The sequence below is a fragment of the Suricata suricatta genome, chromosome 1 (assembly GCF_006229205.1).
Source record: "Suricata suricatta isolate VVHF042 chromosome 1, meerkat_22Aug2017_6uvM2_HiC, whole genome shotgun sequence".
Lineage (NCBI taxonomy): Eukaryota > Metazoa > Chordata > Mammalia > Carnivora > Herpestidae > Suricata > Suricata suricatta.
In genome coordinates this window covers 72,460,106-72,476,101 of record NC_043700.1, presented here as the reverse complement: position 1 = coordinate 72,476,101, position 15,996 = coordinate 72,460,106, and the positions used below count along the sequence as shown (strand labels likewise).

The following is a 15,996-nucleotide window of genomic DNA, read 5'->3' as shown; positions in this document are numbered from 1 at the left end:
TATGACAACATACCACACAGTGGACCACACAGTAGAAGGGGTAAAATAAAAAAGAAATAAGTGTTGACAAGGATGTGGAAAAAAGGGAACCCTCGTGCACTGTTGATGAGAATGTAAAATGGTACAGACACTATAAGAAACAGTACGGAGGTTCCTCAAAAGATTAAAAATAGAATGACAACACAATTCAGCAAGTCCACTTCGGGGTAAATAAAAACACGAATTCAAAAATATATATGCAGGGATGCCTGGGTGGCTCAGTCGGTTGAGCGTCTGACTTTGGCTCAGGTCATGATTTCATGGTTTGTAGGTTCAAGCCCCATATCAGGCTCTGTGCTGGCCGCTGGCTCAGAGCCTGGAGCCTGCTCCAGATTCTGTGTCTCTTTCTCTCTCTGCCCCTCCCCTGTTCTGTGTCTCTCTGTCTCTCAAAAATAAATAAATGTAAAAAAAATATTAAAAAAAGAAAGATATATGCAGCCCTATGTTTCCTGCAGCAATATTTGCAAGAGCCAGGATCCAGAAGCAAACTAAGGATCCACTAATAGATGAAGAAGTAAAGAAAATATGGGTGTGTGTACACGTGTGTGTATGTGTATGTAGATAGATAGGTAGATGGAAAGACTATTACTTAACCATAAAAAAGAATGAAATCTTACCATTTGTTACAACATGGATGGATCTAGATGGTATTATCCTAAGTAAAATAAATCAGATGGAGAAAGACAAATGCCCAAATACTGCATGGTTTTACTTATATGTGAAATCTACTAACAAATGAACAAACGTAAAAAATGGAAATAGGCTCATAGACACAGAGGACAATATATTGATTGCCAGAGGCGGGGGGTGGGAAGTTGGGTGAAATAAATAAAAGTGATGAAAAGGAACAAACTTCCAGGGCACCTGGCTGGCTCAGTCAGTAGAGAATAAGATTCTTGATCTCAGGAATGTGGAGCCAAGTCCCATGATGGGTATAGAAATTACTTAAAAATAATATCTTAAAAAAAGGAACAATCATCCAGTTATAAAATAAAAATAAGTCATACAGATATACTATACAGCATGGGGAATATAGTTACTAATATGATTTTGTATGATGTCAGATGGTAGCTTGATTTATCATGGTGATCACTCCGTAATTATATAAATGTTGAAGCATCGTGCTGTACACCTGAAATTAATACTATTCTATGTCAATGATATTTCAAATGAATAAATGAACAAAATAAAGAAACAAGTTTATGTCTTTCTATCCTTACAGTCAACCAAATGCCAAATCCTGGAGAATGACTTTTAATCCATCCCTTGAATTCATCCTCTTTAACTACTTACTGTTTTAAACTCTAGGAAAAAGCCAATGAACAAACAGTCCAATTCATGCTGTCATGGAGTTAATATTCCCACTAAATAAAATATAACAAACAAATAAATATATGTATGTCACATAATGAGTCATATGAAGAAAAATGAAGTTGGAAGTGAGTAAAAGGGCTTGGTGTGAGGGATGTAGTTTTAAATGGAGAGGACAGAGAAGGTGACATCTTACTAAGAAGGTAACATCTGAGGGGCACCTGGGGGGCTTAGTCCGTTAAGCATCTGACTTGATTTCAGCTCAAGTCATGATCTCACGGTTTGTGGGATGGAGCCCCCCTGAATCAGGCTCTGCACTGACAGCACAGAGCTTGGGATTCTCCCTCCTCCTTCTTTTTCTCTTCCCCTCCCCTGCTCATACATGCTCTCTCTCTCAAAATAAATAAGCATTTAAAACAAGGTGACATTTGAGCAAAGACTTGAAAAGGGGAAGGAATGAATCGTTAAGGATATCTACCTGAAGGAATTTTTAAGAAAAAAGGAAAAATAAAAACAAAGGCTCTGAGTTGGGAAGACGCCAGAATATCTGAAGACTACCCTGGAGGCCCTGCTTAGTTAGAACCGAGTGAGCCAGGGGGCAAACAGGACGAAAAGAGATCAAGAGCCAACAGGATGTGGAAGGCAGGGCAGGTAAGGTAGTCTTGCACTGAAAGGACGTCAGCTTTTACTCTCACCTGGGAAACCAGCTGCTGTGGGGAGGGCAGGTTTAAAGGAGTAAAGATGAGGAATTTGGTTTTGAACATGTTAATTTGGAGATACATTTTATATATTCTAAGAGAGATATTGAGGAGGGACTTAGATATCAGGAGAAATGTACAGACTACAGACAGAAAACTGGGAGGTTAGCTAAGACTCTCTAGCATCCTCTAATATACATCTCCAGATTCACTCTATGAAGTCACTCCCTCAGCTCCCCAATCAGAATTAATTTCGTTTTGTATATATCTTATTACACCACTTATCAATGTCTGACTTGTATTAAAAATAGTCTTATGTATACGTGTCATTCTCATCTGAAGGTATGTGAAACAAAAACTGTCTCACCCTTTTACTCTAAGTGCTGTCTAGTATGTATTGCATGTGATAAACAATAAATGCAGACTTAGGGGTGTTTTTGAGGATTTTAGTTCAGCTGTCATAGGAGGTTTTCACTGAAGGCGGGGAGCTAGATACTTATTTCCTCACTAAACCTGCTCCTTTGTGTTCTCTAAACACATGTCCAAGTCAAATTTAATTTCTTTCTCTGTCTCTCATCTTACAAGATCAATCACCAAATCTCAACAGTTTTTACCTTCTAAATACATAATAAATTCATCTACATTTCTCTACTACCATTGCCACTACTGCAGTCAAGCCTCCACGGCCTCTCCTCTAATTACTTTAACAGTTAACGATTGCTTCCACTCTTGCTCATCACATAATACATATTCAAACGCCAACCACAATGATCTCTTAAAACCACAAAAATCTGTTCATGTCACGCCTCTGCTTCAACACTTCTGATGTCACCTTACCGGCCCAGGATAAACTCCAACTTCCTTACCAAAGCTTACACAGCCCTTCATGGGAGGCCTTCCATTCCTCTTTCCTCTCCCTTCTCTTCATTTCAGATGCTATGAGCCCACATAGCTGTAATTATACTGAACTGAAGGGCCTGTTTTATTGTCAGTGCCTCCTCTAATGAGTAAGTTCATTGAAGGCAATGGCTGTGTCTTATTTGCTGCTGTATCACAACCAGGGCTTGAGAGAACATAAATATAATCAAAATTAAAAGTTTAAAATTAAATATTAACTCAGGATTCCATGAAATCTTTTCTAAAAGTTCAGCATAGGTTATTTTAGTATTGTTTTACTGTCCTAAATTCTAGGCCTCTAGGAGAAGTATAGTCTTCCAATAATCTTCATTTTAGATCCATTTACTACTGACCTCCATTCTGAAATAATGAACCTAGGTGATATTTATTACTCCTTCCACTCTTCAATCCTAATTATTAATAATTTCTATAGAAGAGAAGGAAAAGAGTTTAAAATGAGCAAGTCAGATTGTTCTTAATCATTAGATCAAATGTACTGGAGGGCACCTGGGTGGCTCAGTTGGTTGAGCATCTGACTTTGGCTCAGGTCACGATCTCAGTCAGTGAGTTTGAGCCCCGCATCAGGCTCTGTGCTGACAGTTCAGAGCTTGGAGCCTGCTTCAGATTCTGTGTCTCCCTCGCCCTCTGCCCCTCTCCCACTCATACTCTCTGTCTCACAAATAAATAAACATTAAAAAATTTTAAAAAATTAAATGTATTGATAATAAGGGTACCTGACATAAGTATGCTGCCTCAAAGCCAGGGGGAAAAATTAGTGACATAAACTACCTAGAAAAGCTTAGGTATCTGTGTAATATTTAGATGTAATTGCCTAGTGAAATTCATTCAAGCTATATGAGTTTGTGATTTCCTTCACAAAATTTGGTCATGATGGTTCAGTAATCTATTTTGCACTTCAGTTTATAAACTTAAGGGAAGTTTTAAAACTTGAGGATATTAAAATATTATTTATCACAGTGAAGATTCTCCAACCCAATTTCAGTCCTCAAAAATTTATCTATTATTATTACTACCTATCAATACTTAGATGAAGTACAACATCAGGAACATTGCCCTAAATATACGCGGCTTGATAAAGTAGCCATTAATTTAATTAATAATTTAATATTGATTACATGTTGAAAGAACAAGATTTTGGATATACCAGGTTAAACACATTACTGAAATTAATTTCACAAGGTTCTGTTCACTTTTGAAAATGTGACTATAAGAAAATTTACAGAGAAGGACAGATATCATATGTCTGCACTCATAGGTCTAACAGGAGAACAGGAGAAACCTAATGGAGGACCAGGGGGAGGGGAAGGGGGAAAGGGAGATGAGGAGAGAGAGGGATGCAAAACTTGAGAGACTACTGAATACTGAAAATGGACCAAGGACTGAAGGGGGAGGGGGAGGGGAAAGGGAGGTGGTGGTGATGGAGGAGGGCACTTGGGGGGAAGAGCACTGGGTGTTGTATGGAAACCAATTTGACAATAAACTATTAATAAAAAGAAAATTTAAAGTTTTACATGTATCTGGCAATTGTGGCTTGCATTATATTTCTATTGAACAGTAGTAAGCCTACTTAAAGAACTGACCAACACTCTAAGTTTATCCATGAAGAATGAAAAACATCACTGAAGATCATATCTGAAATGAAACCACCAATAACACAAAAGTACAAATGATCTGCAGAACTTTAAAATGGTGAATCATGCTAAAAAATCAAAGGCTGTTTTAGTAAAATTTAATAAGATCTTTTTCTTCTCTGAAATAAAAGAATTCGTATTTTTACTTTTGTTTCATAGGAATAACCAATAATTTTTAGTAAGCTATTCTCTCAGTATTAGCAGAACGCAAGAAATAGGGTTTCTAAAATATTAAGGCGACAGTTCCCCTAGAGCACAAAGAGTTAAGCACTAGAAATGCTACCATGTTGTTATTTTTCCATGAAAAATTTTAAATAAATCTTCTATCTACTTCACAACACTTCATTTTTGCGTGCATGTTTTATTTTGAAGATTTTATTTTTAAGTAATCTCTACATCTAACATAGAGTTTGAACTTATAAGCTCAAGATCAAGAGTTGCATGCTCTATAGACTGAGCCACTCAGGCAGTCCACAACACTTAATTTTTGTACATCATGAAACATTTTAGAAAATGGGTATCATATTCATCATGCAAGGTATACTTTAGAATACACTCAATAAAGTGATTCTGAGTACCCAGCTTCATGTCTCGCTATTCTCTCTGTACTGTTTAACATTTTCCTTAGTCTTTTCAGAAATTCAACTCCACAATATAAAGATCAGACTATAATTAATATGGTTGCATATTCCATGTTCCAACGTTATATGTATGACATACTTTTAAAAATATATGAAAGTTTTTGGTACCAAATTAGTTCATTATCAATATAGAAAATGGGGTAATTTATTAATGTGCTATCTACCCTACAGATATTTTATGGTTTAAAAAGAAAAGATAATATGCATATTACAGGGACAAGTACGTTTTAGCAAACAGTCCTGAAGAAAATTTCTGTGCCTCTGAACATAATGAAATGTAGTTATGAATAAAACTCATTTTTAACCAAGCCAAATTAATCTGACCCTTGCAATTAAAAAAATAATTAGCTTTTCCCTTCACTCTGTACTCTTATTTCTTCATATAGATGCTTTATATAACACTGCCAGAAAGCCAGAAATTAAGTAGCAAAATAGCAAGAACTGAAATTCTAATATTTGTCTAGTAGTTAGGGCTGTTTTATTAAAGCCTGCTGGGCATTCAAAAGAAACTGGGATGAATTTGATCCTTAATTATTTGTGAAGGAATAAAAAAAACTTAGGAAAAAGACTGGTAAAAAAGTTCATGTGGGTTTTATTTTTTGGTTTTTGTTTTTTAAGTTGCAGCTATTTTGTGTGAGTTTTAACTTTTTTTTTTTTTTTTTTTTTTTACAGGTATAGTATTTTAAGGCAAGTGTTTGGGTACATGGAACTAGACTTGTGCTCACCGGAGAATCTGGACAGAAAAAGGCTGAGATTTGGGAAAAAGAGACAACAAACTACAAGATCTATCAGATACACCTGCTGTCCAACAAAGCATTAAGCAGGAATGTCTAGTACTCAGAGGGAGAAAGCTGAAAATATACATACTAAGTGTTTACTATGGAGAAGGAAAAAAATTCAAATTCATGCCTCTATTTTTAAATTTCAGGTACCAAACTTAAGTACAAGGTTATAACTTGGTCATGAGATGCTTAACAATTTTTTAAAAAATCATGTCTTCAATTTGACAAAAAGGCTTATCACTATTTTCATGTGTCCATATCCCTTACTTCTCAAAACAGTTAAATGAGTAATTCAATAGCTTTGAGATGAGATGAATTAAGAAATAATTATTAAATCTATAGCTATTATCATTTACTATAATTACTAATTTCAAAATTATCTATTGATGACTCTTTTTTTTTTTAAGTATGTTCTAGGCCCTACGAGGGCCTTAATCCTACAGCCCTCAGAGCAAGAGTCACTTGCTCTATCAACTGAGCCAGCCAAGCTCCTTTACCGATAACTCTTAAAGAATATGATATATAATTTCAAGAGTATTTCAGAGTACATTATTTGCAATATCAAAAAATCCTATCAATGTTCCCAAATAAAAAATTATTTCTTCATATACTGTAATCTTCAATAAAGTACCTTTGATATAAGCAATGTTATATTCTATTGTAGGATAAAGTACATGAATACATTTTATAGTCTATAAAGTGTATCTAAGAGATATAATTATCATATTAATTTTTTAAAGTACTCTATAGTAACATAAATATCAGTAATGTAACTTTTCCTCTTTAAAACCTCATTATTTCTTATATGGTGCCTATCACATTCTTCCATGTAGTATAAATATATATACATAAATTATATTTATTTATATGGCTATAAGGAGTTTCACATCCAGAGGCATATCTCAGTATATTCAACAGCATCTGATCCAGCAAAAGAGACATTAAGTTATGAAAATAAAATACTGTAATTTCTGAAAGTAGAAACAGATTTAGTAAGAATTATGCTAGCTACTGTGCAAAGTTTTTGATTTTTTACAGTAGTGAACATACAGACAGGAGGTCTTCTTTCTCCTCACTAATAACGCAGCCTTTACCAAAGAGAGGCAGGTATGAATTTAGAACTAGTAGCAGGTAAAAGATGATTACTGTAAGAGAGAGAGGATCTCTAAAATAAAATGAAATGAAATAAAATCAATTAAATTAAAAGTCTGAGATTCTTCTCATAGGATTTTACTGACTATATTAATTTTATTCATTGAGTTTGGAATGCCACTAAGCATGTTACTTTACATCCATATTACTGTATTTTTCCTTTCAAAAAATATTTAAAGGAATCAGAAAAACAACCATTCTACAACCCAAGAGAAAGAGACAGGGAGACATACAGCAGGTATGAAAGAAGAAAGAAGAGAGGGACAGACAGACGAGAGAGAGAAATCCTATACAGTGGTTCTCGGCCATTTAATTAAGCACAAGCCTTTGAGGCTTCTCTTCAGTAAACAGTGCTATAAGGCTAGGAGAGAAATTGTCAACATTCATTCAACAAGGAACATACTGACAATAGTAACTACAAAATCAAACATTTCTGGGGGAAAAAAAGAAACATTTCTGTACCTTAATATCAGATGTATCACGCTGACAGTTTCGCCAAGCTCTGGAAATTGATGAAAAAGTTCGATCTGCATGATCAAATTTCCCTCCTTGCAAATTCAGAAAGTAAGTTGTGAAAGGTTCCTAAAAAATAAGCAATTAGAAAAATCCATGTTTCCTTATGTATAAAAATATGGTATAAATCATATATAGATACTTTAATGACTAATAGACATTAACCAGCTATATACAAACTAGGTATGGAATGGGAATTATATCTAAATTATTACATTAATGTACTTAAATTATTTTTGTTTCAGAATGAAACCGAAGAAATATTTCCAAAATTTGGCATTTTCAACGTTTTTCAGATTCTCTTCTTTTCCAAGAATAATTTATTAATAAAATCCAGACATCAATTAGATTGCATTTTTTTCATAGTGGAGAAATAGCCTAATACGTATTTTCCTATTGTTATGGCTCAATATTTAATTTATGATTAAGAAAAGAAAAATGTTTAGAAGATTTAAAAGCCTCCTCTTAGTTAAAGAACACTTAAACACATATTAGTGGATAATTGCTTGAAATTAGCTAAGCACTATAAATTACTTCTAGGATTTATGTCTGGCTTACCCTTCTAACAAGCTTTAATTAATGATGTGCTGCTAATGCTTTCCCAAAGAAATTACTTTCTAGTAGATGAATCACCTTTCAATTTTACAGAAACATTTCTTGTTTAACCAATATATTATCAATACACAGCAGCCTTGGTATAATCTATAAACAAACCTTATTCCATTTGGGGCAATTGAAATTTCTAAAATATATGAATATACATCTACCTTAACAAAATCTTATTTAGTTCTTATTTTAATAGACTCTACTTGAAAATAATCTATGTTAGAATTTAGAGTCTGAAGAGATATCAACCAACTGAAGAGGCAAATTTTAAAAAATTCACATAATTCCACGTGAAACATTTTTAAGGCTTTTCTATTGTAAAATGTTATCTGATACATACCAAATGGGATAAAGAGATATTTATAATTAGAAAACTAATCGCTGAAAAAATTAGCATTCAAAAAAGATGCTGATGACTTTTAATTACTGCATATTCTTCACAACATTGAATTTATGTATTCATGGTTTATTATTCAAACTGAACTTACTATTCTTAGCAGCCATGCAAGAACAAAACTTGCAGTTGAGTAATGAGTACCGTAGTGGAACTTGGGAACCTGATCATCTTCCCATGATTCGTAACGCTCTGCAAAGAATGCAGCTCTTTTTGGATTCAAAGCTCCTATTGGCTGCCAAAGGGGAAGGAAAAAACAAAATAAGAATGCATAGATGTAATCATTTTTTATTTCTTCCTTCAAATGTCATCCTATTAGCCAGTGTAAAAGTGAATTTAAATGACATATATACACTACTGAAGCTAAAACATAGTGTATTATTCAGAGAGTGGATTGAAAAAAATTTTTTTCCACTGCAGGTTAAACATACACATAAAAGTAGAAGAAGAAACTGGTCATTTCTCAATGAATCTAATTGCTGTTGAACATAGGTTTTTAATCAGCTCATAACAAGCATTTTCATAAAGACAATTATAAAGAGTGAATATTAGCAATAAAATACTTTGGAAAACACCTATAAAATCATATTAAGTTAATTAGAAGCAACAACCAGAAACACAATCTTAATGTTAGAGGATTAATTTATAATAGCTTCTAAGGAGATGAAACAAAACTGGAAGGGTAAGAGGAGTACAAGGAAGAGACTGAGTGAGAAGAGATTAATGTAAATCTAGAAATTTCTACTAGTATAAGTAAAAGTAGATTTAGAGGATAAAAACATCCCGGCCTAAATATTATATATATATATAATATATACACACACACACACACACACATGTATATATGTATTTATATGTGTGTGTGTATCATATATTATATATACAAACTATACAAAGAATAGAAGACAGAATATGAGCTTGTACCAAAAAATAATACATTATAGCAGAGGCCCAAAAAGCAGTATAGCAAAGTGGTGAAGAATATGGCCTCACTGGAATAGTAACAGTACCCAGTCAGGAGGTGTTTTAGAAAATAAGTAATTACACGTAAAGTCCTACAAACCATGTCTGACAACATTCAATGTTTGCCAACTATTACTTTTAAGATTATCCTCCAGAATTGGGGTAAAGTTTGAATGAAATAATAGCCTGTGAAACCCCTGGACCATCACTTAGCATAAGATAAGAGCTAGATTATCGTTGCTGTAGCTGTTTTTACTTAGGGAATACATGAACTCCATTAAAAAGTAGGCAAAATTTTGTGTAATTATGCACCTGTAAATTTTTTAAAGAAAGGAACACAGAGTATTAAGATTCTCAAAGGGATCTGAGGGCTCCAAGAATGTTAACATCTACTGCTTTAAGTAATAATATATTCTCATAAAACATTTTCATCTCTAGAAAATCTCTATTCTTTATTTAAAATATAATTACCATTTCAATGGGAAATAAAGCTATATGTAAGATTACTTAATGAAAACCTAGGAGTTAGTCACTCTTCATTAATAAGAGAAAGAAAATATCTTAAGTATCTTATTATTTATGGGGGTTATATGTTAAACTGAAATAAATAAAAAATATGGGCTTAAAAATAGATGTTTTCAGAAATACTCTGTTAAAAATGAAGCAAGGTTGAACTAGTTTTTAAATTGCTTTTCATGTTAACATGTGATTTAAAGCAACTTTTTAAATTCATCATTTTGGCTATCTTAAGTTAGCTATTAACTATTTTTTAAAACTACTTATCTTTAGCATTGTCCTCTTTCTATAGCTTGGTTTGAATCAATATTGTAAGTCATTCTTTTACTTTACAAGCAAATCTTTAAAAATCATTCATTGATTATAGTTTTAAATCAGTATCACAGTATACTAATTTAAATGCCATCTTTTAAAGCATTAGTTTCCGTACAGAAGAATTCTGTGAATCTGCTTTACTAAATTTATGCCAGTTAAGAATGCAAGTGACTCCAAGAAATCTTTGTTACAGAACCAATTTGGAATGCCTTTAAATGTATTTTACTTGTTGTCCCTAAAGACTGAGGCATGCAAAAGGAAAGAAAGAAGAAATAAAATCATTGGAAGACAAATTATGTGAATTAAAAATAGAATCAATGCTCCTTTTGTATAGTTCTGCAGCATATTAAGTATTCACTTTATCTGCTCCTATTTTTATTACTCTTCAAATGAGTATACCTCCAAAATCAATAGTTATAGAATCACGTTTCTTGAATATAATGCTAAAACCAATTAGGATTGATTTCACAAGCATCTGAGAAAAAAAATGGCATCGTGCAGAGATCCATATAGGTAGAACCCACGGTATTGATTCTGGCTGTTATTGTTACAGTTGGTTTCTGAAGCCTGCTACTGGACAGCTATCAAGACATACCACATTTATTTGTAAGCATATAAAAAAGAAGTCCCCAAATAAAAGAAGGTTAAAAAAAAAAAGACCAGTGGAGCTGTGCAATGACAATGATACACTATCAGCTTACTCAGAGAAGTTACAGTGGGAATACACACATTGAATTATACATTACGCGAAAGCACTGATTTATTGTGGTAATAACATCCACCTCATTAAAAGATTCTGCTTTGCTGCAGTTGGAAGGCTACATATTGTTTACTGCTATAAATTAATGGCAGTGCAAAGAAGACTGTGGAACCGTCCTAACAATAGATCTGTAATGACAGTGCTGTATATCACAGCTTCCTCAGCAGCTTCATAATAAAATGGAGACAATGTATTGAGCTAATACATTCTACCATGCTGGCCCATATTTTTCTGACAACTGCTTTAAAAGATGAGCTGAATCCAACTATATTATAATGCTACAAAACATTTAACTAAGCAAGAGTCAGCCACACACTGAAGTGCATCATAGCATTTTTAAAACATTGTCTAAATCAGCATTTCAAGATATTTATTCATCTCTGCAAAAGAACTAAAAGTAAATGCTGATGGCTCCTCTTACTTATACAGTACATTAAGAGTAACAATTGGAGGGCAATTCAAGAAGATGCCTAGCACTATCTCCTACAGGGAGCTCTTTGTACAGTTTAACTATAAAAGCTTGACAGAGTATTTTTTTTATATCAGCAAATTGATTAAAGGAAGAAGAGCAAAAATACTGGTCATTTAAATGGTCATAACTTCCTGGAAAAAATCAATAAAAAATAGGTATTGATTAGAGAGATACAATTCAAGGTCATAACAAGGTAAAAATAAATAGCCCTAGGACACAGAAAAATAATTTTAAAAAGTATAAAAAGCTAACAAATAAAATTATGTAACATTTTTAAATCTACAGAATTAAAAAAAAACACTTTCACCAAAACAGGATAAAAGAGTGGTTCAAATACAATGGAATGATTTAAAAGTTACAGTATTAGGAAAACCAACAGAAGCACTATGTTTAGAAGAAATAGAAGAGCCTGAATTAATATAGGAAAAGACAAAATTAAAGGAAAAAAACCAAAACCCTTGAAAATGTATAAATAGGAAAAAAATTCATTATTCTTAGGATATTCGAATTTCACAAGCAAAATTGACAACTGTGGTAGAGAAGTAATTTTTTTAAACAACTCTTTTTTTTTTTTTTTAGAAAGACAGAGTGCAAGCAAGGGAGAGAGGGCAGAAGGGGAGAGGGGGAGGGAGGAGAGAGAGAGAGAGAGACACACACACAGACAGACAGAAAATCCCAAGCAGGTTCCACTCTCAGCATGAAGCCTGGTGCAGTGCTGGACCCTACCACCCTGGGATCATGACCTGACCCAAAATCAAGATTCAAATACTCAACTGACTGAGCCACCCACGTGCCTGAGAGTTAACTATTCTGTTAGAGAAATAGTAGTAACACCTTCCAGAGCAAGATATGCAAAACAAAACTTTCTAAATCAAATTTCTTAAGAATATTACAATTTAAAAAAAAAATCTTTTTATTACCTTCCTTGAGAAGTAATTTTGCTAATTAGTAGAGAAACAAAAATACTGGAACACAGTAAGTTATTCGTAATAATTATTACTGCTATTTTGCAGCTTATTTTATGAATAATATTTAGGAAAAAAGCTATTAAACAAGCTTGATGAAATTAGTAGTCTGTTGGGAAAGAATGGAATTAAACATCATAATCTTTTTTATAATTTTAAAAATGTTTTCTATTTTTTTTTTTTGAGAGACAAAGAGAGACAGCACGAGCAGGGGAGGGTCAGAGACAGAAGAAGATACAGAATCCAAAGACAGGCTCCAGGCTCTGAGCTAGTTGTCAGCATGGAGTCTGATGCGGGGCTTGAACCCACGAACCATGAGATCATGACCTGAGCTGAAATAGGATGCTTAACTGACTGAGCCACCCAGGGGCCCCAAACATCATAATCTTCTAATGGTATATACAGTACTGTGCATTATGTGTCAGAAGCCTAATAGCACACAATAGTCCCAATAAGCTACATTACCCTACCTCAAGAAAATAACCAAAAGTAAAATTATTCTTCAGAAGTCCAAAGGGCATCCAACTGTCACTATGAAAAGCATATGAAATGTCAAACAAATTGCAATCATCTTCTACATCAATTAAAAACAAACTGCTTTGGTTTGATAGACCCCTTCAAAGGCACATAACAGACTTTCGTCTAGTTACTAGTAAAAGTTAACAGTAAAAAGAAAGGTTTTTTTTAGAGTTGATACATTCTAAGTTTTTCTCTTTCATAAAAGTTTAGGAAATCTTACCTGAAGTTATTTTAATTAATATCTCTAGATCACACTTTGCAGTTTATGAGATATTATTACATATTCTCAAAGTAAATGAGAGCTAGATCCCTGTTTTTTGTTTGTTTTTATTTGAGAGAGACAGTGTGTGTGCCTGGAGAGGGAGAGGGAGAGGGAGGGAGGGAGGGAGGGTCTTAAGCAGACTCCACACTAAGCGCGAAGCCGGAAGAGGGGCCTGATCCCATGCGCCTGGGATCATGACCTGAGCTGAAATCAAAAGCTGGATGCTCAACTGACTGTGCCACCCAGGTGCCCCTAGATAACCTTGTTTAAATTTTCTGTTAATGCTTATTTATTTTGAGTGGGAGTGAGAGAGAGAGAGAGAGAGAGAGAGAGCGAGCGAGCATAAGAGCACAAGCAGGGAAGGGAGAGGGAGAAGGAAGGGGGTAGAGAGAGAGAGAGACAGACAGACAGGAGGTGGGTGGGAGCCAGAATCCAAAGCAGGTTCCAGGCTCTGAGCTGTCAGCACAGATGCCAGTGTGGAGCTTGAACCCAGGAACAGAGAGATCATGACCTGAGCCAAAGTCGGACACAACCACCTGAGTGACCCAAGTGTACCTAAATATCCCTGTTTTAAAAATGAAGTACCTTGAATAAACTAATTCAAAATCAACATAAATTTGGAGACACAAATTCAGTGCTCAAAAATCCAGTCTTGGGATCATTTTATCCATCTCAAACTGTTGTGTTAATTAAAAATTTTTCTGATTTCAACAATTTCCCAATTTCTTATATTTCCATTTTTCAAATATGATACTTATTTAACAGGTTGACACAAAGGCTAATAATTTATGTAAAGTGCTTAGCAGAGATCCTGGCACAAAGAAAGTAGTTGACAAGCACAGCTGCTATTAATGTTGTTGTAACTGTTATTACCACCATGACTGACATAAATCCTTCTTCTTTTGAGATTTATATGTTAACTGTTCTAATTTATATCAACCTTTAGGAAGTGAAGTTCCAAACTGATGGACCATGATTATAGTTACTAAGAAAGTTAAAGGGAATTGGCAGGGCCTCTTACAAATTCAACAAAGAAGAGATTTGCTTGAGTTAACAAATTTCCCTTTTAAAATCCAAGTCTTAAAGAGTGCTTTACATCTTTCTGTGAAGGCCTTCTTCGGAAAATGATTAGACACTACTTGGGATAAGAAGCAGAAGAGAAATTTAAAGAAAAAGTGAAAGATTGCTCTGGCACAGAAGACACAGAAACAGGGCCTTTGGAAGCACTAAAGAATAGGATATCATAAAAACCACATTTTGTAGTTACAGGGGAGTGGTGAAGAGATGTCAGAAATGAAAAGGGGCCCAGGAAGGGGAGGCCAAAGCACAGAACTATTTTTAGGGTCTTGCTTAGGATCTGGATGACTGGCCGAAAGCCAACTGCCAATGTTATCTTCATTTGGTATGATTTGGAAACTGGGAGCATCCTTTAATTCTATGACTACACATAAAGCCTGTCCTACAGCATTTAAGAGGTCATGAGCAAGAAAGGTTATACATTATTTTATTTCTTTCCTGGAAGCAGAGTAGGCCTATAGACATTCAAAGAGGGTCATTGCAAAATAAGGGCTAAAAACTAGCAAGAAAAAGATAACAAAATTGTTGAATTCAATGTTACAGCAATCCAATGTTACACGTCATGAAAATGCCAGATTAAAAAACTGAAGATTGTTAATTAGGTAAAACATATCTCATTTTCATGGATGGAATGATTAAACAAAAAACTTCAAGTTCAGAGGATGAAAGAGGATGGACTATAGCAAATGTGATATCATAAGAGATGATCTTCCTGATTAGAGAATGTCATCAATCTGATGACAAGGCTACTATTTATTCTATATAAGCGAAGGTTCTAAGAATTTTATATAAATTGCCTCATATTCACAACAACCCCTTCATATATAAACCTATTAGCATTCCTAATTTATAGGCAAGAAAGTTAAGTCCGAGAAGTTAAATGACTGTTAATGATTGGTTACCTACAGAGTGGCAGGGGCAAGATTTAGAACCAATTCTCACTACACTGACTAGCAGATCCTAGAATATTTGGGTTATGCTGGTTGATAAAAATGTTGCTGGTGAATTCATAAAGCCATCAGAATCCTTTCATGGGAGGTTTAGATTAAAGATCCTTTTGAAAAAGTGCTATTTCCATTTGTATCCCTACCTATCTAGTGTGTGTGGATATTATTTTAGCAAAAGGTTACACAAATGAATTTAAAAAAAAAAGAATATTTTGCTTGGGGACAATGGAAAGACGCTTGGCAAAAAAAAAATAAAGCTTAGGAAAAAAGTGAACAAAAATGATACATGTTGTCACTAATGGTTATGGCTTAACTTTTCTGTTGACTTTTGTATTTATATATCCACATCCATGAATGCAGTAAGAGCCTTTCATTCTCTCTGTTCCTAAGGCTTTTTAAAGAAGCCACTGAATTTTATTCTGTGCATCTCCACCACCTGCCTTCTTCCCCCACCACCAAGAGAAGAAAATAAAGGCACAGCCTCTGTCATGAAGCAATGTTGCTTCAATGTTGCT

At 34.1% G+C, this 15,996-nt stretch overlaps 1 protein-coding gene across 6 annotated transcripts in view; it reads right to left on the bottom strand.

The window, feature by feature from the left end:
• The window catches only part of LRBA (LPS responsive beige-like anchor protein), a 688,703-nt gene that overhangs the window by 145,872 nt on the left and 526,835 nt on the right, over nt 1–15,996 (bottom strand). For all 6 annotated transcript variants that reach the window (XM_029940220.1, XM_029940227.1, XM_029940238.1 and 3 more), the window contains 2 exons: nt 8,780–8,920; nt 7,635–7,754 (listed from right to left, as the gene is read on the bottom strand). In XM_029940220.1, coding sequence (XP_029796080.1) covers nt 7,635–7,754; nt 8,780–8,920 — 261 coding nt within the window. The remainder of the gene's footprint in view (nt 1–7,634; nt 7,755–8,779; nt 8,921–15,996) is intronic.